At 42.1% G+C, this 25,071-nt stretch overlaps 1 protein-coding gene across 3 annotated transcripts; it reads right to left on the bottom strand.

Moving 5' to 3' along the window:
• Positions 1-24,373, bottom strand: nap1l1 (nucleosome assembly protein 1-like 1). Of its 3 annotated transcripts, XM_047389482.1 has the most exons (16): positions 24,252-24,373; positions 16,622-16,660; positions 15,999-16,087; positions 14,473-14,575; positions 11,022-11,163; positions 8,098-8,190; positions 7,842-7,970; positions 7,618-7,689; positions 7,387-7,526; positions 7,125-7,270; positions 7,027-7,046; positions 6,820-6,942; positions 6,685-6,717; positions 6,343-6,393; positions 4,395-4,431; positions 1-1,724 (listed from the first exon to the last, which is right to left on the bottom strand). In XM_047389482.1, exons 2-15 carry the CDS (start codon positions 16,636-16,638, stop codon positions 4,426-4,428), a joined length of 1,164 nt encoding a protein of 387 aa, XP_047245438.1. In that variant the 5' UTR covers positions 16,639-16,660; positions 24,252-24,373; the 3' UTR covers positions 1-1,724; positions 4,395-4,425. The 3 variants fall into 3 exon arrangements, with proteins under 3 accessions (XP_047245438.1, XP_047245436.1, XP_047245437.1); XM_047389480.1 differs by lacking the exon at positions 4,395-4,431; XM_047389481.1 differs by lacking the exon at positions 4,395-4,431 and having other exon boundaries at positions 8,110-8,190.
• Positions 24,374-25,071: the final 698 nt, after the last annotated feature.

Below are 25,071 nucleotides of genomic sequence, written 5' to 3'. Positions count from 1 at the left end.
CATGTTTAACCAATTTATTCAGGAACATACACGTACAGGTATGGAGTACATTAGTATTTTTGTAGCATAGCATTTTGCCTTGACAACAGCTGCTCAGAAGTGACCATTCAGAGGCCTAGTCGAGTTTTCTCCCAATGAACATGATGTGAATGCTCCCTGCAGCATGAGAGGTACCATAGCTCTCCACAGTGGACACGTGAAGGTCCAACACAACCAACACCATGTGAAGGAACCAGGAGAGTGGCAGGCTAGGATTCCTCTTGGCAGTCGCTTCCTGGCTTTAAGTATTGCTCTGACGTACTTTTCTGTAACATTCTTGGTAGAAAAATAAGGAAGAAGGGTGGAAGTGGGAATGGAGGAGGGTCAACGGTCCAAAGATGGCCATACAATTTCCCCCTTTCACAGTGAATTAAATAAATGTACAAAGGATTTCAACCACTGGTCTTTAGTCTGGACAAGGTGGTGACACAAGAGGTCAGAGTGATAAGTAGGGATAGTATATAGTGGGGTAGGTGAGTCCGACACTTTATGCTTGTCCCTGTGCTACATCCGCCCAACGTTTTGATAAAGCTTCTGAAGTGTGCCTCTTTCTGTAGGAAATGTAATGCACTTAAAAACCAGAGTTACAAGTTCAACTCTCCAGAGTGCCATTACACCATCATCCCTCAGGCCCTTTAGACAGAGAGTGACAAAGTGCTGCTTACAAGGAATACTCAGCTAACTGATGACAGGACACCACTGGCACGATACACACTAGTACAAAGTGCAATAAAAAAAAGACGACAGCCACGCCACAGCGAGCCTAAGAAAAGCCTTAAGCGCAGGTTACTGGGACTGGTTGCCCCTCCCCCAACGGAACCGGTCATCCTGCAGAACCGAGCCACGTCCTTGTTCAACAGAAATCTCTGGAATGTTCAAGGGCCTCAACTGGGCTGTGCCGAGCCCTGGGAGCAAGGAGGTCAACACAAGTTGTCCAGGTGAACAGTAGCAGACTAAGAGGTTCACCAAAGCGCCAGTCTGCTTACTGGAATGTATCGAGTGGAAAGCATGGAGGATGAGCCGCTCCAGTAGGCGGACAGAGACGCCAACTCTAGCGCCCATAAAGAATCGGATATACGGGAGCAAACACCCAGCAGCAGGTTCTACATCTGAGGTTGGCAATGCTACAGTGCTAGTTCAAATGCTCAAGGCGCCAATAATAACAAAAATCAATCACCTGGGAGAACCAGAACCAACCAACCTGGACCTTTGGTAGGAGGAACGGACAATAGGAGGGGGAGGGTTGTGTGAATTGATGCCACAATGTTGCAGTCTAAACCACAGCTGTTGTCTAAGAGCAAACACATCCAAAAACTTCACGAGAACCCAAACTAGTTTAGCAGTGAAGAAATAAGTTCATGCTGTTTGAGGGAGCTATTTTCCTGCAGTCTAACTATTGTACAGAGGAGGAAGAGGAGAAAACAGGTCTAGTAAAATATGTATATAGAGCCAAACAGCTCGCAGTATATTACCACTGGTTTTGTAACAAAAATCTGGAAACTTTGTCTTCAAATTCCCTACCAAGAAAAATACAAAACATTATAAGGCGAAAAGTAACTATTTTTTAATTTGTTTTTTTTTAAATTCTTTTTTAATTTGAGAAGCCAGTACAGTGCAGTTGATCCTCATGGCAGCCAGACAAGGACTTACTGTTGCCTGCACTCAGCTGGGGGGGTTGCATCCTTCTGCAACAAATCACAACAAGGTGGGATGTTAAGATCAAACTTCTCCACACAGACAGTCACAGAAAAACAACCTACACAAAATAAGCCACAGATAACAAGCAGCTAGAAGTCAGAGATCATATTGCCCGGAATGTCATGGTGAGCAGTGTCTATTTGGCCAATAAGAACAAGAGGCTCTGCTTCTGTGCTTCTGAGACCAAGCAGGACATTTGGTTAAAAAAAAGAAAAAAAAAGTACTACATTATGAGTTGGACAGTCCAGGTGTTGGTGACACTAAGTTAACCTTGTTTCAATTCATTTGATTCTAGTGGTTTGTGTGTCTGTACAATAAAAATGATCTGCTCCTCAAAAGGTTCTAAAATGTACCAAAAACAACCCGTTTCAAACGAAGTCCATTTAATGATTCAATAGCTTGTGAAGCCAACTTCAGCGACAACGACTCACTAGATGAATCATGGCATTGCTTCAGTTAACTGAGGTTTGCAGAACCCTCATAAGGTTTCACACAATTGCTTTCAATCGGGCTGAGGTCTGGACTTAGACTAGACCACTGCATTAACATTTGTCAGGCGGTTGTAGATTGTCTGTGTTTAAGATCATTTCCCAGTTTGGGCCAAGCTTTGAATCCATCTGACTCTAGAATACTTTGGTATACAAAGGCATTTGTGCTCAACTCGGAAGTGGAGTAGCACCAGGTTTGGACCCTAGTTATTTGGGCTCTTCGGTTATTCTGTCCATTGGCAGTTTTCGTATCAGACTCTTTTCCAGGGTAAAAAAGCAGCCTGCCACCAGACATTTCGTACGTCGCTGTTTGTGTGTCGCCTGTTTTTATAACTGATGATTTCATAGCCACCAATTCATAGGATTTACCGCACACAGCTCATCCATTATATCATTAATGACTGTTGAGTGTGTTTATGTACACACCGTTAGGAATAAATTTAGAACCTGACAAAGAGCAGATTTTTTATAGATTGAGATGAATAAAAAAAAAAAAACTGTACTTTTTAATGTTCTAGACATCTACATTCTTGCAACTCCAGACGACTAAGACTGGAGGTAAAAACAAACCTTCACTTCTGTTTATAGCTTATTGTCACACAAGCAATCATATGTTTTGGTGCTTTAAAGAAAAACTAAACTTCAAATTCTTTTCACATCTCAGGATACAGAACTTAGTTCCCAACAGAACTAATGTCCCATCATACTCTGGGACGGCTGTCTATGTAATAGTCTACATGCATTATTGGCACTCTGCAGCTGTTCAGGCTGCTAATAGTGCAGCAAAAGCTACAATATTGGTCTAAAATGAGCTGAAAACCTTCAGGTTTTTCTTACAAAACACAGCAGATGGATTCTCGGGTGAGCCTTTGAACTCTGGGAACCTGAAATGAATCTGCAGTCTTTAAGCCATCAGGTCTGGCATTAAAGCAGATTCACATATGGCCTCAGAAAACAAATGACGTGGTAATGGGTGGTAAGACACTGGTAAATGTGCTGGTCACGTTTATTGGCACCCCTGATTAAGATTTGTAAGAAAGGTTTCAAATTAAACTCCCATAGCAGTAGCATCATCCCAACTTCAACCTTTATAGCTGGTTTTTGTGGTTCCATGGTGAACAATGACTGGTGGCAAAAATCAAACCTTTCATAGGACAGCACTTAAGGTTGGAGCATCTTTGACTAGTCTTCTAAACAATTTCTCTAGATTCTGACCTTACTTCAGGTCACCCCTGCAGGATTTCTATAAGATCTAGGATCTGGGGGGAATCAGCTGGTGAAGGAAGGACATTTATTTTCTGCGCTGGTTTGACCACGTTTTTAAATCATGACCCAGTTTACTGGTAGAGTCCAGCACATTTTATTTCACAATTATATTTCAAAGGATTTGTTACACTTTCCCTTAGACCCACAGCATCATAGATCCTTCAGTGTACTCAACAATGGTCAGGAGGATCTTTTCCACATATTCACACACAACCCACCTACAGTGTTTGCTGCTGAAAAGCTCAGCCATCAGGTAAAATCCACATGTCTATGTTTGTGATGGTAGGACAGCTGGATGTAGATGGCACTGTTCACTAGTTTAAAGCTCTGATTAATTAGCATAGAAGTAGTTAATGCTTCAGCTGCATTTCAAGGTAGCAATATTTGTCCCACTGGCTATTCCTTTAACAATTTCTTCCATTTAGGTGTCGTCAAATTAAAAGTTGGATTTCTCTCTACTTTCAGTGTGAGAATAAATACCACTGCAATAAAAATATTTATCTCAAGGTTTGTTTTTGCTGCACGACTTTAATGGACACCAACAAACGTCATTTGTGTTCGCCTAGAGCTTTTAGGCTGCGGAACTGATAATTTCATCACAGGAACAAAAATAAGCAAAACAAGAGGGCTGGACAAGACTCAATACACAGAAATGGTATAAGTGCAAACACCGATTTCATGGGTTGAACTAAAAACAACTGAAATCCAACAACAAACTGGTGGGTTAGTAAGAGTGCAGGACGGCGGCGGAGGAGCTCATGTGTGGGGAAGGTGAGGGGGTTAGGGTGCAGAGAGACGGTGAAAGGAAACAGAGGAAAGCCAAACTTAAAACCAAAGCAATGGTTGGGGTGGAGGTGTGGGGGTTTGATGGTAGTAAGCTGACAAATCGCAAGCTGTACCTACCAGGATAGGGTTATTTGTCTATAGTCACCATTTAAACCTAGTGAGGAAAAATTTAAAGAGTAGCTGACAAAAGATGCAAGTGACTGAAGATGAACATTAATGAACAGGAAACAAAACTAAAACACAACCAGCAGAATACAGAATGTCAAAAGACCTTGGGGCTCAGCAAAGAAAGCTTAAATAAGGTGTTTCAGGGCGCTACAGACTTCAAATCTAAACAAACCGGGAATGAATCAGATCAGAGCTACTGTCCAATCATGACGCATCCCTACAAACATAACCTGCTCCTCACATACAGGTGAATCTCCAGTTAGAGCATCAAAGAGTCACTCATTTCAGTGATGTGTTTAATTATTCACTTGAAGATAATAAAACCCAAAATTCAGTTTCTCAGAAAACAAACCATTTTTACATAATCACTACTAAACAATGGAGAGTCAAGTGGAAGGAAAAAGTATGGTAAAAAACACGCAGCACTGATAATTACAGATTTCCATTCCCCCCGCGCTGAATGGACCACAAGGATGGTGACTTGGGACAGCAAGGACCATGGTTTCACTGTGCTCGAGTGGCCGAATGGTGCGCTACATTGATACTTGGAAGTTGGAATTTCTGACCTCCAAGTAGGAAACCAACTGGAACGGCCCCGAAAGTTGGAATTTTGAGTTGGAAAGTTGGAGCAACCCAACCTCAACCAAATTCCGCATTCAAGATGGCTGCTACTCACAGCAATACTAGTAAAACCTTCCTATTTTGACTGTTTATAGCAGTTCTTTATCATTGATGTAACATTTAGTTCGTCGTACATGTACCGCTTTCCAGTGTTTATAAAATGAGATGTTTCAAAGGGGTTTATTTGCATGAAATACAGCATAGAACAGTGTCATCATCATTGTTATAATCTGCTGTTACAGTTGCAAGCAATACGAACAAATCAAGCAAGAAACTGGAGCGCTACAACTTGGAGAAGTTGTAAACGTTGACTTCCCAGTCCAGACGTTTGATGTTAATGGAACACAGCATAAACCCACCCTTCCCTCCCACAGAGAATCTAAGGGCCATTATCAACAGGGAGATGAGAAACACCACAACCAACAATGTGGATGAGCTAAAGGCCGCTATTAAAGCAACCTGGGCTTCCTGGACACATCAGCAGCACCCAAGGCTGCAGTGAGGAGCCCCAACCAAGTACGTCACACAGACGCGGTACACCACATGCACATTTCAGCAGGTTTTCCAATTCATTTCTGTGATATTCAAATAATCCGAGAAAAAAGACTTTGGGTTTCATTAGCTTTAAGCGCCTATCTTTCAAACACAGAATTACTCAAACTTATCCTCAAGTTTGTCTTTAAAACAAATTACTGAAATAAATCAACTCTAATGATGTTCTAATTTCTAGAGATGCACCTGAGGGACACTAAACACTAATCCCCTAAAATACACCAACTAAGACAAGCTGTGCCTGTGAGATTGCAGTCCTTTTAAAAGGCATACTGGTTCTGTTATTTGTATTATTTTAGTAACAGCATGCAGCATTCAGAATTACGTGAAATGCAGAGGAGGAAGAATAAAAAAGCTTCTGGATTTCTTCTACATTCCAGTCTTTGAAGAGGAAACCCACAGCTAAAGCAGACTAAAGGCAGCTGTAAATTAGATGCATTGGACAGAGTCTATTCTGTATGCTGAGATCTGAAAAGTCTTTGAAGGACAGCTGTTCTCCTCCTGCAGCTCAGGACCCCTGAGGAAGATGAGAAGTGCACTGCAAAGAGATTATGTGTGCTCCTCAGCTGTGGAAGGCTGGACATTATCTGCAGCTACACTTCGCTGACAGTGAGAGCTGCAAAGAGCGTCCTGAGCTGGTGGAGTATAGAACTGCTGAGCAAGGTCTTTCTCAGGACACAAGAGATCTTTACAGGAAGTCATAACTGTGTTCTCGTTGGCTCACCTTGGGATCATAGTCAGGGTCGTTCTCTTCATCAGCCTCCTCCTCACCTTCCTAATTGGATACAAAGCAGCTTTAGAGGAGCAAGTTTGTTTAAACTTGGTCACATTATTTCACCTCTTGAAAGTTTGGGCAACGATTAGAGATGCACCAAGAAATCTGCTGCAGACTAGAATCAGCCAATTTCACACAAAGCGGCATAAAACGGTGAACAGTTGATTGTATAGATTACATATTAGATTGTGATTGGGTTGTATATTTCTGCAGGTGAATTAAGTCAATCAACTGATGCTATAGAAAACTTAATGAGCTGATCGGTGCATCTCTAACAATAACTAGTTTTACCTCGTCATCCGCTTCTTCACCCTCTTCATCATACTGAAATTGGAGAGAAAGAAAAGTGAGACCTGGTGCTTGACAAACCCACAAGGAAACCAAAAATCTGTTAACAAGCTTGAGGGAAGTGTGCACAGTACTCACATCATCATCATCATCCTCTATGGCCTCACCAGTGAAGTACAGGACGGCCCGCGGTACGATACGCTCACGGATGAAGTGGCCAATCTCAAAGTCTGCAGCCAGGATGGCCTCAGAGTCCTCATCCTGAAAACAAGCAGGCAGTGTCACACATCCAGAGTAGAAATATTACCACGGAGAGAAGGATGTAGCAGAAGCACAAAGACTTACCAGCTCTCCGTTTTCTGGAACTGTGAACAAAAGGAAAACGTATCAAGTTACCAGATCCGAACCTTGAACTTATTTCAAACTGCTGCTCCGTTTCTTACCCTCTGGTGGGGTGAAGAAGTTAAAGAAGGAGTCGTTGGGGACGGTTTTGGTGACAGTCCTAACTGTGCCGCGGCCCTTGTGCTTCTGTTTCTTTTTGATAGTTTTCAACGTGACGTTCTTTCCCTTTGTCCAGTCAATTGTGCATCTGTTGGAGGAAAACAAGGCAGCAGGACCAAGTCAGCAACAAGCATCTGAAGCCTCAGATCCAATCAGCTGCGTGGAGTCTGGCGAGCGAGGTTCATGACTGTATGAGCCTCTCACCCCGTGCAGCTCATGATCTCTGGTCCATCGAAGGAGAATGGGTCGCTCTCGTCAGGTTCCGACCTCATCTTGTAGGTTTTTGATAACACTGTGTTTGTGAAGAACTCATTGGGCTCAAAGTGGAACTCTAATGTGAAGCTCTGTGTGCAGGAGAAAAAAATAAAACGCAGTTAAAAAGCCGGTTCACATCCTGCTTTCAGCCACCTAAATACAGAGGTCATGCGGACTCACCATCGGTTGTCCTGGATCGGAGAATTTTACTTTAATATCTTGTAAATGTTTTAGTACGGGCTCATCGTGCTCCTGATAAGCAAAGAATAAGGCGTTTTAGATCCTAAATGTACCATGCAAACATTGGCCAGCAGGTGGAAGCACGTGCACATTTATCATTGTGTATATCAGCTTTTGTTTGTGACCCATTTTCTCCTCTTCTACAGCAGTGTGGGCAAACATACCTGCAGCATGTCACTGAGCAGGTCCACATTTTTGAAAACGGTTAACCAGAACTCAGGAATGCCTTTGGGGTTTTCTTTCTCCTCGTCCTTCTTCTCCTCCTCCAACTTGGCCTTCTCCTTCATCTCATCCTGAATAAAAGACAATGGCGCAAAGCTTAAACCAGCAGTTTTTCCCACACAGATATTTGTGACTTCATCCCAGCAGAGGGAAAAATAACCCAGACAGGAAGCATGCAGTTGTATACATCACCTGTACCTGCTTACTTACTGTCAGCTCTTCCTCCTCATCAGTCTTCCATTCACATTCCTCATCTGTGGGCTCATAAGCTGCTGTCACTATCTCACTTCTCTGTGAAAAAGCAGAGGAAACATGTCAGCAAAGGCATTCAATAAACGACAATAGCAGATGCTGGAAGCGTGGACGTTTTTCGCTTGTTTTCATGTTGACGCCCGTTTCCTGCTCGGTTAGCAACATGTGCAACTTCCAGCCTGATTGTCGAGTAAAAAACAAGCAGGCAATCAGTGGTGCTATGATGCAGCTTTGAACAGAGATGCACAGATCAGGCATTAATGCCCGATTATATATACCAGTTTTCTTTGACTCCTTATCTGCTTATCACACAACAGAACCTGAACTGCAGGTTCTGTGACAAAGGAAGAACCTTTAAATAATAGAGAAATGATACAAACAAGTGTCTATAACCCACTTTTGCATTAAAGCATTCGCCCAGTGTTTGTTTATTAATCTATCAACTGAAAATTGCAGGAATTTGAGGCATTTAATGAACAGGAAGAGGAAAAAGGCTTCAGCATCTAAATAGCTGATCCGCCATCATAGGAGGGAGAGGGTGCAGTGACTCCCTGGGGCATCGTCTCCCATACTGCTTCTGAAGCTCTTTGCATTTCCACTGGAACAAACTGAGCAGAAGAAAAAAGAAACTCCTTTAGGAGTTAGAGGTGGACACATGGGGAACAGCAGCCAAGTCTTGTGGGCGCCATGTTTAAAATAATAACACTGCACCTCAACAATAAAGTGTTGGACTAGCATCAGAATAAAAACTGACTGCAGCTTATATTGAAATCACCCATCAGTTTGAAGTAGGTCAAAGCAGCATATAGGTGTGTTCACAGCTGGTTATTTTTCACTGAATCCATAAAGACTGTTTCCAACTCAGTTCTTCAATGTAGTCGGTCTTAATATCTCCAGGTGGTGTCAATACATTTCTGTAGAAGTTGTGTTTAACCAGTGGATGAAAGATCAGCTGGTTATGACTGGAAAGTGTTAAAACACTGCCAGTTTAAAACCAAATTAATATATTAGGGCGGTGTTGTTGGGGCATCGTTTCACAGGGACACTTGGATACATGTGGTCTGTGTCTTTAAACCGGGTTCATCCACTATGATCCTTCAACAGAATTAAAACACAGGATCAACCAAAGCTGGATGAGCTATTCATTATGAGGTGGCTCCAACCTGGCTCTCTGGTTGTGGAACAGCAAACCAGTTCTTTCTCCGACCCAGTTAAGAACTGGCTCTAACACCAGCACTGCTTACACACTGGAACCACTTTGGAGGAAAAGCCCCTCCAGTCATGCGAGTATTTGCCTGCAGCACTCAGGTAGCACAGCTGGAACAAGCTGTAGAACAATAGAGGTAAAACCTCTGGTTTAAGTAGGAGAAGAGCTCTGGCTTCTAACATTTCAGTTCAGTAAACATGCCAACATCAGCCTAGCACAGAGTAAACCCAGGTCTGTCAAGGAAAGGGAGATGCGTTTACAGATCCATAAGGAGTCTAACAGATGTTTTTAGTCCTTCAGTCTGACCAATGGCTACTAGAGTGTTTTTCCACTGAAAGAACCCTCGTTCTTGAACCGGTTCAGCTGCCATCAAACTTTGGTGCTTTGTTGAGCACCAACGCCCATTTTCACCAGTCATTAACAGCGGACCCTGCTGGGCTGCATGCAGTGTTCCTAACAAGGAAAAATCACAGCACCAATAAACTACAGTTAATAATACGGAAGAGGAAACGGCGACTCTGCGCAAGAATAACTGTCTACAATGTTTTGTTTTGCATACGTTCAGCATCCCCAAGTGTAACACAAATGAGTAGTTATACATTGCATGTGTGTTTTTACAAACTAATAATGTTTATATGGTATGTTCTCCGTCTTCACCTCCGTACTTGCTGCTTCTATTGTCTGCAGCTTCAACCGCCAACAGGTGACGTTATGGTTCACGCAGAAGAAGCAAGTATTCTGTGGTGCGCGAGTTGAACCAGAGTTTGCGCTCTTGAACCTCTTTTCCTAAGTGGAAACAAGAGTCACCGCTTCGAAATTACGTTCTGTAACCGTAACAGGCTCCGAACCGCGTTGGTCGAAAAACGGTACTAGACCCTTCTGATCTGATGTAACAATCAGCTAATGATTAAAATCTGTCAACTGATCAGATCAATAATCCCCATTCATTATAAGCATTAAAACTAAAATATATTAGAAGCTCACCCAGCTTGTGGTATAATGAAAGTATACCTTCTCTAATGTTGGTTCAAGTCAACAGTTAAAATGTAAAAGTTGCATACATAAGTTTATATGCTTACAGGATTTAAAAAAGTGGAAATGGCAGGTCAAGCTACAAGGAAACCCCGAAATCGGTATCTGCCAGTAATGGTCGGATCAGTGCAGCTCTTCTCTGGACAACAGCCGAGGCCTTAACAAGAGATGTCGGTGTTTTCCACAAGCATAGATGAATAAGAACCATTATTGAAAGTTTGACAGAAGATGTTGGTTGGGCCAAATTTAGGAAGAATTTCACAAACATTTGTGCTTGTACAGTTTGTCACTGGGCTGCAGCTCCCACCTCAAATAATATCTGGTTGATTTGGCTTCCACAGAGCAAACAGACTTGTCCAAAACATTCACTGAATGCAAACAAATGCAATCTAAAAGCTCCATTCTGCCACACTAATTTAATAGTTTGAGGTTTTAAGTTTGTGAATGAAGCAAGACATTTCACTTGTCAGGAGAACGTGTAGTTTTTACTGTATGGAAACACTGTTGCATACACTGCCTTCTAGAGTCCACTAGCAATCACATACTAAACAGTGCTGTACACAAAGCTACTGGCTTCAGAAATGCAACCATCTTAACTCTGAAGAAAAAAAAAAAAAAAAAGAGGACTTACTTTGTCAAAAAGGGGCTGGTAGAGAGCTGCGTACTTTCTCTCAAGTTCATGAACTTCTTCATAGAACTTGGCCTCAATGTGGGCGCATTTAACCTGCAGGTTCTTCAAAGCATTCACACGTCTCTTCACAACCTTTGGTAAACTGTGGGAAAAGGAGCAGACAGGGCTTGAAAGGACAGTTCTGGGAAAAAATAAATAAAAAAACTAAATTCCCAACAGAGGACCTTCCCAAAACAATCGAACACATCCATGTTTGTTTCTAATCATGAGCTCTAATGTGAATGTAGCCGCACAGAGAGGACAAACAACTCTTCAACACCCCTGGACTCTAGTGAGTCACATGAACCTATGAAGTGGCTTGGAATGGTCTGCATCTGAGGCGATTCACCAACACCAAGCAGGGCCACACAGGGACAATATTGTGACTCAGATTGTATTGAGAGCTCAGATTGTTTAGCACAGGGGTGCTTATTACGTCGATCACAGCGTGACGTTAAAAAAAATATTTGTCAGCCTATCAAACATCCCGTCACTTGATTGACATACAGGGCAACCATTCAGATGACTTGAAATGTGGAGCGGCATTTTCAGACTGTTCATGGAAAATACGACATAGACTTTCCGCCGAAAAGCCAGCTGTGAAAGAGAAAGGTGGAGGAATTAAAATCCCAGTTGTCCGGACAGCAGTCATTTTTCACTCAACAAACTTCAAAAGCGAAAGCCGCCACCGAAGCATCGTTCCGGGTGTGTCACGCCATCGTTAAAAACAATAAGTCCTTCCAAGTAAAAGAAGTATTTGTTGAAGCAGCTGACTCAAGTAATTCAGGTAATTACAAAAAATTTTAATAATCATTATGTGTGTTGTGCAATATTGGCTTATTCAGTAATGCAAGGTACATCAACATACATTGTACATACAAAGAATCCTTAATAAATTTGAAAATAGTTATATGTTTTGCATTTTTGTAGTGGGTAGGTTGATCTTTTTGACTCGGTTGTTTTATAAGTAGCTCGCATGCTGAAAAAGTGTGAGCACCCCTGGTTTAGCAGGTCAACTGATGGAGAGTAAGGAAACACTTGAATGTGAAGAGGCCAAAGAGAGTTAGTTGTTGACTTGTGACCCATTCACCCACACCAGTCAGAACCACCTGAATCTCAACCCGGAGTTGAGATTCAGGTGGAGAACATATGGTTCCTTTTATCCATTTTATTTTCTGTAAGGTTTAAATACTTATGCCCACTTTCTCTGTGAAGCAAGTGTGTGAAACTGATTTCCTTGTATGTGCACACATCCTTGGCTGGAGTCTTGGATTCTGAATTAACAGGCTAACAACTCGTCTGTAAAAGGAAAACACCTCTGAAACTAGGAGCGGTGGCAAGAACGGGGTTAAATGAACGAGCCTTTTAGTAAAAAGTCATCCAGGATGACCAGGCTGCTGTACCAATAGTTCCTCATTGAACAATGTGCTAATGTGTTGCATCTATGCTATAATACTGTGTGAGCTGTTAGATTATGCACAGCCCTCCTCTGTCACTCTAGAAAACACTTTGCCATCATCACACGCTACATAAAACCCACACCATTTGTGGCTATAATATGAAAACATCTGAAGAAGTTCTAGGCCGGTAAACACTTTGTAAGGCACTAAAACTTATAGGTCCAGTAGGTTCCAGGTTAAGCCCTCCAGCGTCACATTCCCATCTTTAAGCCATTTAGCTGCTTCCCTTCCACACTCAGTCCCAATACAGCAATGACAGCATTATCAGGCGAATGATTATATTTAGCATCTTCATTATGGTGTGTTGTTTGACCGCCATATAAACCTCAAGAAAAATCTAGCTACTGTTGAGGAATCAGCTGCCTGCTCCTGATGTTCAGCCCGCCCAGCTGAGGAGATTCTTTGGCAAGGGAGCGAGTGTTCAGCCCCCAATGCTGGGATGTAACTGGTGAGTTTGCTGGCGACTGCCAAATACTTGACACATTGATCAAAGAGCTGCTTAGGAGGTTCTGCAAAGGAGAAGAGCAGTGGGTGGCACATCACTACGGTCCAGAGAGATTCTTTCCCACAGCGGGCTTACGTTATGCTGAGGCAGGGTTGCTCCTACCTTAAACATGAGTAAACTTAAAAGCCGTTTCACTGGGGATCGAGAAGCGGACAAAGAAGGCAGAGTCACCGTCCCTTCAGGGATCTAATTGGGGCTTAAACACCTCTGGTCTAGATGGGGCCAACCTGGAGAGAAGGAGTGTTGAGAAAGGCACTCTAATAGAGATGAGGACACCAGGTGCTGAGCTACATTTAGCAGCTGGTGACAATTTCTTGGGTTTACAAAAAAAAAAAAAAAAAAGGCCATAGATAAAAAAAAAAAAAAAACAGGAAGCATGTGGGTTGAAGAGTGCACAAACAACGAGCAACAGCGTGCTCTTATAAAAGGTTAATAATGATTCAAGCTTGAGAGTCAATGATATTTAAAGTGACATGTATTTAAATTCTGGACTGCCCTTGAAGCCCACACCGGAAGGAATTATGAAGCATCAAATCATGGCAGACATTATGATGAGGGAAAGGAGTCAGGGAAATATTGATTAATCATTATTGATATAGAGTTTTCCTGATATCATGCAGGCCTAGTTACAGGCTTTCATTGGGGCCCGACGTGCTGATTCTGATGGGATCCATTTTCTTTTCCAAAATGATTTCCATTTACGCAAAGCATTAGGTCCCAAACTTTATTTTATTATTTTGTTTTAAAAAGGTGCAAATTACATGCTGTTGGTTGATGCCTTCATATACTAAAAATGGTGGGAATTCTTAGTTTTGATGCACTTAACTAGCAAATAAAACGGGTTTAGAATCTGACTTGCTGATCACGTCAGTGCAAATGAAGAGAAAATTGTCTGATGCTTATCTTTGATTTCCTCCTATTCCTTCACTGTGCTCATTGAGCTCTGAAAAATGCCTTAATGTGTCAAAGACTTGATAAGTAACCACTCACTCAATTATCCTCTAATAATTAATGAAGTGTGTCATAGCAATGGCTTCCACAGCACATTACAGACCAAGAAGCAACCTGCAGAGAAGCATGAAGGTTTCCTGTGCAAACAATGAAGCTTTATGTTTTGCAGCTGCTTTTGCACTTTCAGTGTTTATTTTAAAACACATCTCTACCAGGAATGCCAGTAAAGAGGCAATGCTTTTTTGCACGTGTTTAGTCTGCATTTATTCTTCAATTATTTCACACAAATGCCATGTTTAAGAAGAAAGATAAAACATTTCCCTAAAAATAAAATCAAACTTTGGACCCACTGCATCCATTCCAGTTAGTTGCTTGTGGCCTGGAGGTTTGAGATGCAGTGAATGAAAACAGCTGAAGGTGCTCTAAAAACATACATTCCCATGTGGTCAGGTGGAGATGCAGTTAAATACTCAACCCAAGAATCAGCATCTCTCACCTTTCCATGTATCCTGATGGAGAGCCATTCAGACCATCCAACCTCTCCTGCAGTGCAGCCAGGATCTGTGGGTTCTGCATCATCTGCACAGTGAGCTGACGAGCTGTGGACAAACGAGGGCAAAAGGTCAGAGTAGACTGGTGGGTTAAGCTGGTTTTACCAGGTTTAAGGAGGAAGGAATACAGCATAAAGACTTCCGGTCTGAAAGGTTGTGATGTCAGCCTGAAACAAGTTTCATTTCATAGCAAGGAGTTAACAGGTCCAGTAACATGATGCAAACTGACTCTGATCTCAATCAGCAGAGATGTGTTGAAAATGTGGATGCCATGTTGACACAGTTTCAATGCCAATACCAGTCAGGTAACGGATGGCCGCCACAAACACTCTAAATTCATTACAGGTCCCATTCAGCAACAAAGTGCCCTCCTCTATTGTGCAACCAGACCAATGAAAAATGGCTCAGCTGCTGTGTTCCATAGGCTACTAGCACCTATCAAAGATCTGTCAACTCTGCCAGCAGGCGTGAAGATTAGCGATAAGGAATCAGACATTTTTTAAGCTGTTAGTTTTCAAATAAAATGCTTCTGTGAAGAAGAAATCAATGAGAAGCTGCAGCAAAAGAGGACAGCTTCCACTTCGAAGGTGATAAAACAGTGTTTCAACACAATATTGACCGCCATAGTTTTAATAAATCATAGCTGCTCGTCAACACTGCTAAAAAGGTGCAGGCAAAATGTGTGATGGGCATTAAATGTGTTGCAGTCACCTCACTGGGAAACAATGACTGGGCAGTTCTAACAAATCCTCCTGCCACCTTTCCCACCCCCTTGCAGGATGATGTTCCCACCAAGGTGTCACCTTCTTCCATGAATTTCCTGCATCTCCTATATGACTCATGGCGTTCCTTCCACAGCTGCTTTGTTCCTGTGACTTTTCCAGAAAGGTCAGATTTGACTTGAACAGTGAGATGTTCACAGCGTTGGGGTTATGTTTGCCAACCTATATCTGCTTTAAACTCTGTCACTGACCCAACCCGTCTTCTGGGTTCACTTTAATATCTCCAGCTCCTGGGGTGCACCATGCCTGCAGGCCTAGTATCTCCACACTAGTGCTTCATGCCAGCTCTACCAACCTGAAACTGTTACTCAGGCATTTGTAACCACCTAAGCTCACAGATCATGAGATCAGCTGCAAGCAGCCCGAACGAGTCTTCTCTAAACTCTCTTTGGATCATAGACTCTAAAAAGATGAGGCAGAAGAGCCATTTATATCCACGAGCTGTGAGTCAGGCCAGTGTGTTTGGAGCCGTCTGATTTCTTTCTGGAGCATCAAAGGGTGTATGAACATCAGCAGCATTCAAAATAAAGAGGATTAGTGCCTCTCGGCTCAGAGCATCATGCTAGGTGGAAATAAAAGACAGATAAACACGGCTGCTAGGCTGGGATTTTTACACACCAGTGATTTAATCATTCTTCACACAGCATTGCGTTTTAGGATATTTCACCACATTAACACTGCCAGCTGACCTTTGCTGTTTTCATCTTCTCCGGTCTCCTCCTCTTCTACGTCCTCCACGTCTTCCATGTCTGCAGGGTCCATCTCAGCCTGGTCTTTGCTGCTCGGGGAGGCAAACAGGGGAAGGTCAACCAAAACAAGACACTTCACACTGTTCCGGTGCACAGAAGCGTCACTAAACAACACGTTTCAGCAGGTAAACTGGGTCATGTGTTTAGAACAACATCAAACGCAGAAATGAGCTTAAATTAACCCAGTCTTTGCTTTAGGACAAAGGATATACAGTAATCAATCAAGTGGAGGATGTTAGCCATGATACTGATATTCAAAGGGGGGGTGGGGGGGGGGGAATAATCAATGGCCGACAGTGGATGGTGTTCAGGGAGACCAAACCCTTCCCTCCAGTGACGGCTGTGACATTCCCAGAGCCTCGCTCAGCTCTAAGGCTGTAGTCTCTATCACTCAATTGTGGCAAAGCGCTCTTTAGCAAGCAGAGGAAAAATCCCTGATGGCAGCAAGCAGACCAGTTTAGCAAGCACTCTTTTCAGCTGCCTAGGTTGCCCTCTAGAAGTGAGGTTATGCAGACCAGGTTAGTCAGACCCCAACAAACCCAAAGTCAACTACTGTTACTTACTTGTCAATGTCTGCCATCTTAGCTGAGTGTTAGGTGATGCTGGAGAGTAAAAGAAAACAAATAAAACAAAGGATTTATATTCTAATACTCAAAGCAAAACAATTCATACATGCTATTTCTCTGAAGGACTTCTCTATGACTTTAAGATGAGTAGATGCAAAATATAAAGAAGCTGATGATGCTTTGCTGCCAGTAATGGTTCCTTACCTGTAGTAGCCAGATTTATCAGTGAATTTGGAAAAAAGTGAAGAAATCAGAGTGTTATAACAGAAAAACAGTTATTCCCCATCAAACTTGTCACAATTTTCCCAGCCTAAGTTATGCTTTGGAGTCTCACAACCAGCTGACTGGGTGGATTTGTACGCTACACAACATTTGGTGTAGTGGCGTGGGTGATGATCGGCTGAGAAAAGGACAGCAAACTTGCTAAATTGTGAAACTTCAGACTAAATTTCTGACAGCATGGCGCAATATTCCATGGATAAACATTTTAGGTCCGAGTTAAATTGGTAAACACCATAACAGGGAATCTGAAGAGCTGTTAGCCTGTCATCACTCTGAGGATTTTACTTTTTTCAGACTCCTTGTATGCTTACTGCTACAGTCTATGACAAAAAAATGCTGACACTGAACGGCATGTTGGTGCTTTAAATGAGTGATCTGGACATCTTATCTACTAATATAGAAACCGGCTAATTTCCCCTTAATCGGCTCGGATCTGTGATCAGCAGGTCAAACAGACACATAAAGCTTAAGGATGTTTTTAAACTTGAAGAACGCTGCAAAATATATATTCTTAAAGATTATCTGCATGACAATCAGGTCAAGTACGCCCACGCCTGCAATGTACAGCTGTGTGAAGCACTGGTGCTTACAAAGGAACGCAAAAAAATCCAATTCTAGATGGTAGACAACACACTGCTTCACATAAAGAGCCTGCATGCAATGACAGATCAAAGAATAAAACCTTTTAATAGTTCAAAGAAACAAGACTGAAGATTTCTGAGTGTCAATGTGGATGAATACAGAACCCAACAATTCATTTCAGCAAACTTGTAGTGTAGATTTCTTGCTCTCAGGACAGCAAACACTGGTTTACAATCGGTGGACCACAAAGAGCGGAGGCACCTAGAGTTTCGCCTTCTTCCATAGCAGTTGGGGAAACTTAGTTTTGATCCAGCATCTCATAGTTATATACTCTGGTTTTTGTCGTGGGGGAAAACACAACAAGGAGAATCTTGTTCTACTTGAACTGTCCCCTTTTCGTTCTAACAAGGAACCCTGGATTTTGAAGAAATGGTGGATGGTGTTTGACCATCTAGAAAGAATGGATTAGTGTTCCCATGCTCATAGCTGGTAATGACATTCACCCAATATTTTAAATTAGGGCTGGGCTTTGAGAACTGAGAATCGACTGGAACCGGGACTTGACTTTCGATTCTCCCGGAATCGTTCGATTTATTTTTCGATTCCTCCTTTCAATACCTACCCCACCAGCCAGAAAAAGAGGCCACCTAATACCAAACGAAGAAGTATCCGCAGGAAGTCTGAGCGCAATAATGGATAGTGTGCAGCAGCGATCAAAAATGTAGCTATACTTTACTAAAACAAATGACCAGTTGGCTCAGTGCAACACTTACAATTGTCTTGTATCATGCAAAGGAGGGTGCACGACGAATATGGCAAAACACCTCCGGATTCATGGTATACAAGAACCGGAGAGCCCTGTTTCGATGTGCTGCGCCGTCCTTCATACAGAAGTTCAGACCATTTATCCAGAAAGAACTCTGGTAAACTAGCTCATTTATATTTTTTGACCCTGCCTCTTAAAAGAATCGATAGGAACCGGAATTTTTCAAATTCAAACGATACGCAACCCCAATTTTAAACCAGGGGGCAAATCAAACTCCTAACTGGGTGGTATTAACATAGCTACAGATGGTCTAAACAAAGAAACACGTGCTTTAATAAAAAATTCAAACTCAAAAAAATAAAAAATAGTCTGACTTTGCTAAAGTGACTGGTAGGACTGTAAACACCAGCACATGGTAGGGTCCATTTGACCTCTATTATAGGGAAGACACAAGTGCAATCTTGAAATGGGACAAAAAAAAAAATTCACTGTATTGACAGAGGATCACTCAGGATTAATAAATCTAGTTCACAAACTAGACAATCGGCAATTTCACCCTTTGTACTGTTGTTCACAGTGAAAGTCAAAGCCTATTGGTTGCTGCTACTCACCGTTTAATGACATTGTCAACCACCCACATGGAAGAGCTGATAACGGCTGTGAAAGCTGCTGTAACGCCATTCCTATTATTAAACATTACCACCATGTTTTGTGTTTATGAAGCAGGAAACAGATCTTTTTGTAAGTTCTGCCTGCATACAATAAACAAAAAACTGCATATTAAACATTTTATGAGTCTATCAAGTCATGAGTGCTTCACTATCGAAGAGCTTCAGCAGAAGCAAGATGTGGTCACTGAAGACTTTTTAAAGAGACATTCAGAGAAGAGTAAGCAAAGGGAGCTCTGAACCCAAGCTTGTCAAATGGGAAGTCGGTGGCGCAGGGGGTTGAATGTGGCTTCGCAGGTTCGACTACCGGCGACCTTTGCAGCATGCCCTCCTCCACCCCTTACCTGTCAGCTTACTATGGGGGGGGAATTAGGAAAATAAAGGCACTAGTCCTGCAATTTTTATTATAAAAAAAAAAAGGAAGGAAGGAAGCAGGCACGTAGTTCCGCCCCGGATGTTTTCTGAATAGCCCCGGACTTCTTGATAGAAGAAATTTAGAAGTATTAAAAAGATGCAGCCACAAAATTGTATTGGACTTACTTCACATTTTTATTTAAAAACAATCAGACTTTTTCAGTTGTGTTCCATATAATCATGTCCCGCTCCACCTAACCTGACAATAAGTTAAAAGGAGAAGACAAAAAATACTTATTTGCGCACTCGCGGCACAGCCATCTGGAGAAGTCCAGAACAGCACTTTACTCCAGGTTGACCTGCCTCCTTCATTACCTGAAAAGTTACACTGAGCGCCTCGAACAGGGCTCATTTCAGAGCAACCGCAGAGCCAACCAGAGAGTAGGAGCCTGGTGGGTGTGGGTTCAGGAACAGGTGGATGCAGAGCGGTATAACCCAAACGAAGATAGTCGTAAAACCTGAATGCTGACTCGGAATGGGCTATAATTGTAAGTTACAGCTAATCACTGATTCACCCACCAAGACATGAGGTGGAGGTTCACTCTAATGCGCATCTTCAGGGTCATGATGAGGGACTTTCACCTGAGCTACAGGTGAAGTTAAATAATCTGTCTCTGATAGAAAACAGTAGCAACCTTCTCTGTGAGCTTCTAGTTGGATTTGCATCATAACGTGAAAACATCTGGTCCTTTACTGCAGTCAAAATACAACCATTTAATCCTAACGTAGCTGAACACATTACAAGGTCCTTTAGATCAACACATTACATCTCAGTGCTGCAGCCGTTCTTATAGTCTAGTTCTACATGTAGACACAAAACGTGTTCCTCAATAAACCAGGAAAATATCTCCTGATTGCAGAAAGACATAGTAGAAAGAGCAAAAGTAAGCCTCATTCTTCTCTTTCATATCTTCTGTGCTGATTCTAAACATACAGTTCTGGCTTTAAAGATGCAAGATAATTAAGAAATAAATCATAGCAATTAATCACAGGTGGACCATTAATTAGTTAACTATTTTATTTTTCTGAATTACACATGAAATATTATACAAGTCCTTCTAAAAAAATTAGCATATTGTGATAAAGTTCATTATTTTCCATAATGTCATGATGAAAATTTAACATTAATATATTTTAGATGCATTGCACACTAACTGAAATATTTCAGGTCTTTTATTGTCTTAATACGGATGATTTTGGCATACAGCTCATGAAAACCCAAAATTCCTATCTCACAAAATTAGCATATCATTAAAAGGGTCTCTAAACGAGCTATGAACCTAATCATCTGTATCAACAAGCTTGGTTCATCACTCAAAACCCCAATCATGGGTAAGACTGCCGACCTGACTGCTGTCCAGAAGGCCACTATTGACACCCTCAAGCAAGAGGGTAAGACAGAAAGAAATTTCTGAACGAATAGGCTGTTCCCAGAGTGCTGTATCAAGGCACCTCAGTGGGAAGTCTGTGGGAAGGAAAAAGTGTGGCAGAAAACACTGCACAACGAGAAGAGGTGACCGGACCCTGAGAAAGATTGTGGAGAAGGGCCGATTCCAGACCTTGGGGGACCTGCGGAAGCAGTGGACTGAGTCTGGAGTAGAAACATCCAAAGCCATCGTGCACAGGCATGTGCAGGAAATGGGCTACAGGTGCCGCATTCCCCAGGTCAAGCCACTTTTGAACCAGAATCGGCGGCAGAAGCGCCTGACCTGGGCTACAGAGAAGCAGCACTGGACTGTTGCTCAGTGGTCCAAAGTACTTTTTTCGGATGAAAGCAAATTCTGCATGTCATTCGGAAATCAAGGTGCCAGAGTCTGGAGGAAGACTGGGGAGGAGGAAATGCCAAAATGTCAGAAGTCCAGTGTCAAGTACCCACAGTCAGTGATGGTCTGGGGTGCCGTGTCAGCTGCTGGTGTTGGTCCACTGTGTTTTATCAACAGCAGGGTCAATGCAGCTAGCTATCAGGAGATTTTGGAGCACTTCATGCTTCCATCTGCTGAAAAGCTTTATGGAGATGGAGATTTCATTTTTCAGCACGACCTGGCACCTGCTCACAGTGCCAAAACCACTGGTAAATGGTTTACTGACCATGGTATCACTGTGCTCAATTGGCCTGCCAACTCTCCTGACCTGAACCCCATAGAGAATCTGTGGGATATTGTGAAGAGAACGTTGAGAGACTCAAGACCCAACACTCTGGATGAGCTAAAGGCTGCTATCGAAGCATCCTGGGCCTCCATAAGACCTCAGCAGTGCCACAGGCTGATTGCCTCCATGCCACGCCGCATTGAAGCAGTCATTTCTGCAAAAGGATTCCCGACCAAGTATTGAGTGCATAACTGTACATGATTATTTGAAGGTTGACGTTTTTTGTATTAAAAAAACTTTTCTTTTATTGGTCGGATGAAATATGCTAATTTTGTGAGATAGGAATTTTGGGTTTTCATGAGCTGTATGCCAAAATCATCCGTATTAAGACAATAAAGGACCTGAAATATTTCAGTTAGTGTGCAATGAATCTAAAATATATGAATATTAAATTTTCATCATTACATTATAGAAAATAATTAACTTTATCACAATATGCTAATTTTTTGAGAAGGACCTGTATAAACTAAACTAATTAAACAAGGATACAGTTTTACTGAAGGTGAGACATACATACCATATGTATATTGTTATTAATAACTAATATAAGTACTGTGAGGTCCAGGATGAGGCTCTATGCTATATTTTAAACACCACAACTTAACACTCTTTCCTCTCAAAGTGTTTAATAGTAAGAACTGCACTAATGTCTCACATCCTCACTGCGGAACAAAAGACTGTTGACAAATGTTTTTTTTTATTATTTTTGGCAGGACATATTTCTTCAGAAGTGGATTGAAGGGCTGAAAAGATGGTGATAAAAGAGAACAGTTTCATAAAATAAGGAACAATTTTAATAAAATGTTTCGAAAGCTCTTGGCATAATAAAGGTGTTTTGGGATTTTACCATTTGACTAAGATTTAGGAAAATCAACTTTATCCCACTTTCCTTTTTTGAAATATAAGACAATGGAGCCTCAGGAACACTTTGATGAGAATGTAACGTTTAAAATGGTAATTTATGTAGATAAAAGAAGCACATTTATCTGGCCCAAAGTAAACATCTCTGAATTTAAGAAAAACCTTTGTCTGCAAAAATTCAGATTTAAGTTCTTTTCTAAACACCTCAACATGCATAATTATTTGCTTCAGCAAAATGGTTTTTCATCAGGCCTAAACTCTGTTTCTCCTTGTCCTTCATTCAGCTTCTAAAAAAAATAAAAAGTAAAATTATTGCACACCTTTTTTGTTTGATTCACAATAATTTACATTCAGTCTAAAACCAGCCGAGACAGAGATGTGGTACAATATGTCCTATATTATTTTAATTACCTATAAATTGTGTTATTGAAATCTAAATATTTTGGATTTGGGCTAAAGCCCCCAATGTTTTGAGACCCTAAAAATGCCCCTGGAAGAAAGGAATGTTCAGGGGAAGGAAGAACATGTTTCACAGCCAGCAATGAGAGGATTGTGACGTAAAGCCTACTAAGGAGCTGCATGTGTGCCACCACACAGACTAATTAAACGCATGCTCAAATAAATGTCAATCCTTGTGTTAAACCATTCCTTGTCTGGAGAGAAAATGGACTAGATTGTAGTGGTCCACATTTCATATGCAATTAAATTTGGCATTTCCTTAGGAAAACCAGATCCCAGAGCCTGGAGTACGATTGGAGACCAGAAGTTATTTGAGGTCCAGTGTAACGTTTACAGCACTAATGATTTGGGAGTAGCGTCATCAGTTGGTATTTTTTCGCCCCTTTCAGCCTCAATATTCCGCTTCATTGATACACGGAAAAGGAGCTCGGACCAATATTACATACACATACGCCGCATGGCTTTGGACATACTTCTCAGTAATCTTTTTAGTGCCCTCGATACATTTTTCTACATATATCCCCAACAGGACAGAGGGGCAACAGATTAAAGGGTCCATTTTTTCCTGCGGGGAAAGCCTTCCTCCTCCTAATCCCGTCCACGACCACGTGTTGCATGTTGAGGTCTGCCACGACCATCAGACTGAAAGCCGGAATGGGCGCCAGGCGACGCTATGCTTCTATAAACACTTCAAGCAAAATATACTATGCTATGGAGTCGAACCAGAAATGTATGTCAGTCAATCCCTTTAAGGAGCAGGACCCCGGTGTGTTACCCCGCATAACCTCAGCAGGCCTCCCCGCTTCCGCCGCTCCACTAATTCTGGCTAGTTAGCTAGCTTCTATGCTGCTAGCTTGATGCGCACTACTAAACCTGAGCAAGTGGGAGGAACATTTCCGTCACAGACAGACTGCCCTAAACTACATAATGTAGTCCAGTTACGAAGCGGTGCCATATCTCGGGTACCACGTTTTAACACGCTTTTCGTTATGTAACGCACCGGTACGACCCAAGCGGCCGCCGTGCGATTTCGGTTATCCCGAAAATCCAGAGTCCTATCCGCTGTTCCCCACCCGGAGGATCATCGTCCCAAAACACTTAAGGTCCAAAAATGCAAGAACCGAAACACGTGTCAACAAATGCTAAATCCGTCGACGCTTACAGCAATTGTCCAACGTGCTGTCATGTTAGAGGAACCATTGTTAACATTTCGGGAAAATAATAGACAGAGAACCGCTATCTTATTCTTCTAAAGGGGTGTAATGTTATCACACATCATGGAGGACCCTGTCTCAATGGCTGCTGCCGCTGTCTCGTTTGAGTAGCATTAGCAAAGCAAGCAGTCTTCCTCGCATCGTTTTCGCAGCTAACCAAAAACTGAAATCTAGAAGCGACACAAAACTTTGCATCTTCGGCACCCAAGCCCTTTCCGAGCGTCGCCTCTTACCTTCGCTCTGCGGCAGGAGGATGGACTGGACAAGCAGCGCTGCGCAGTTAGTCTCGGGGAAGAAAGAGATTCCGCTCTGATGGCGGTAAAAGGGACAGAGATCCCGCCGCCTGCGCTCATATACATACGACGTCATCACGTAAACCTGCAGTCGCCGAGGCAACGCTGCTCATGGGAGGGGCGAGGGTGAAGCTTCATTATCAAAACCACCATCCGTTATTTTGAGATAATTAAGGATGTTAATATAGAAATACTAAATCTTGGTATTTGCTCTTCGGCACGTTTTTTTTTTTTTTTTTTCGGATATTTTACAAAAATGCATCAGAACGTGATTGTACCTTGTGAAAGTATCCACGTCCCTTAAGGCTTAAGCTGTTTCACATTTGATCATGTTTCAAGCCTAAACTTCAATGTATTTAAGTGTGGCATGCATCTATATTCAGACTACTTTACTCTGATAACTCTAAATAAAACCCAGTGCAACCAATAGCCTTCAGGACAGACCTGATTGGTAAATAGAATCCAGCTGTGTTTAATATAATCTCAGTATAAATTTTGTTTATGAAGACATCAGAGGTAGGTGGCGATAATGCACCAAATAGTTGTTTGCCAACCACAAATACACACGAAGACGAATAAATTATGCCCGTTTTCCACTAGGCAGCATGGCTCCACTCCACTCGGGCTCTCTCCTCTCAGCATAGAATCTGTTGTATTTCCTCTGACCCACAGACAGCTGGTGTGCATTACTGTGTGACATTTTCACATTAATGTAATCTGTGTGAAACACTAAACAATGAATAAATAGAAAATGAAAACA

Source organism: Girardinichthys multiradiatus, chromosome 17 (assembly GCF_021462225.1).
Source record: "Girardinichthys multiradiatus isolate DD_20200921_A chromosome 17, DD_fGirMul_XY1, whole genome shotgun sequence".
NCBI lineage: Eukaryota > Metazoa > Chordata > Actinopteri > Cyprinodontiformes > Goodeidae > Girardinichthys > Girardinichthys multiradiatus.
This window is presented reverse-complemented; position numbering and strand designations above follow the sequence as displayed.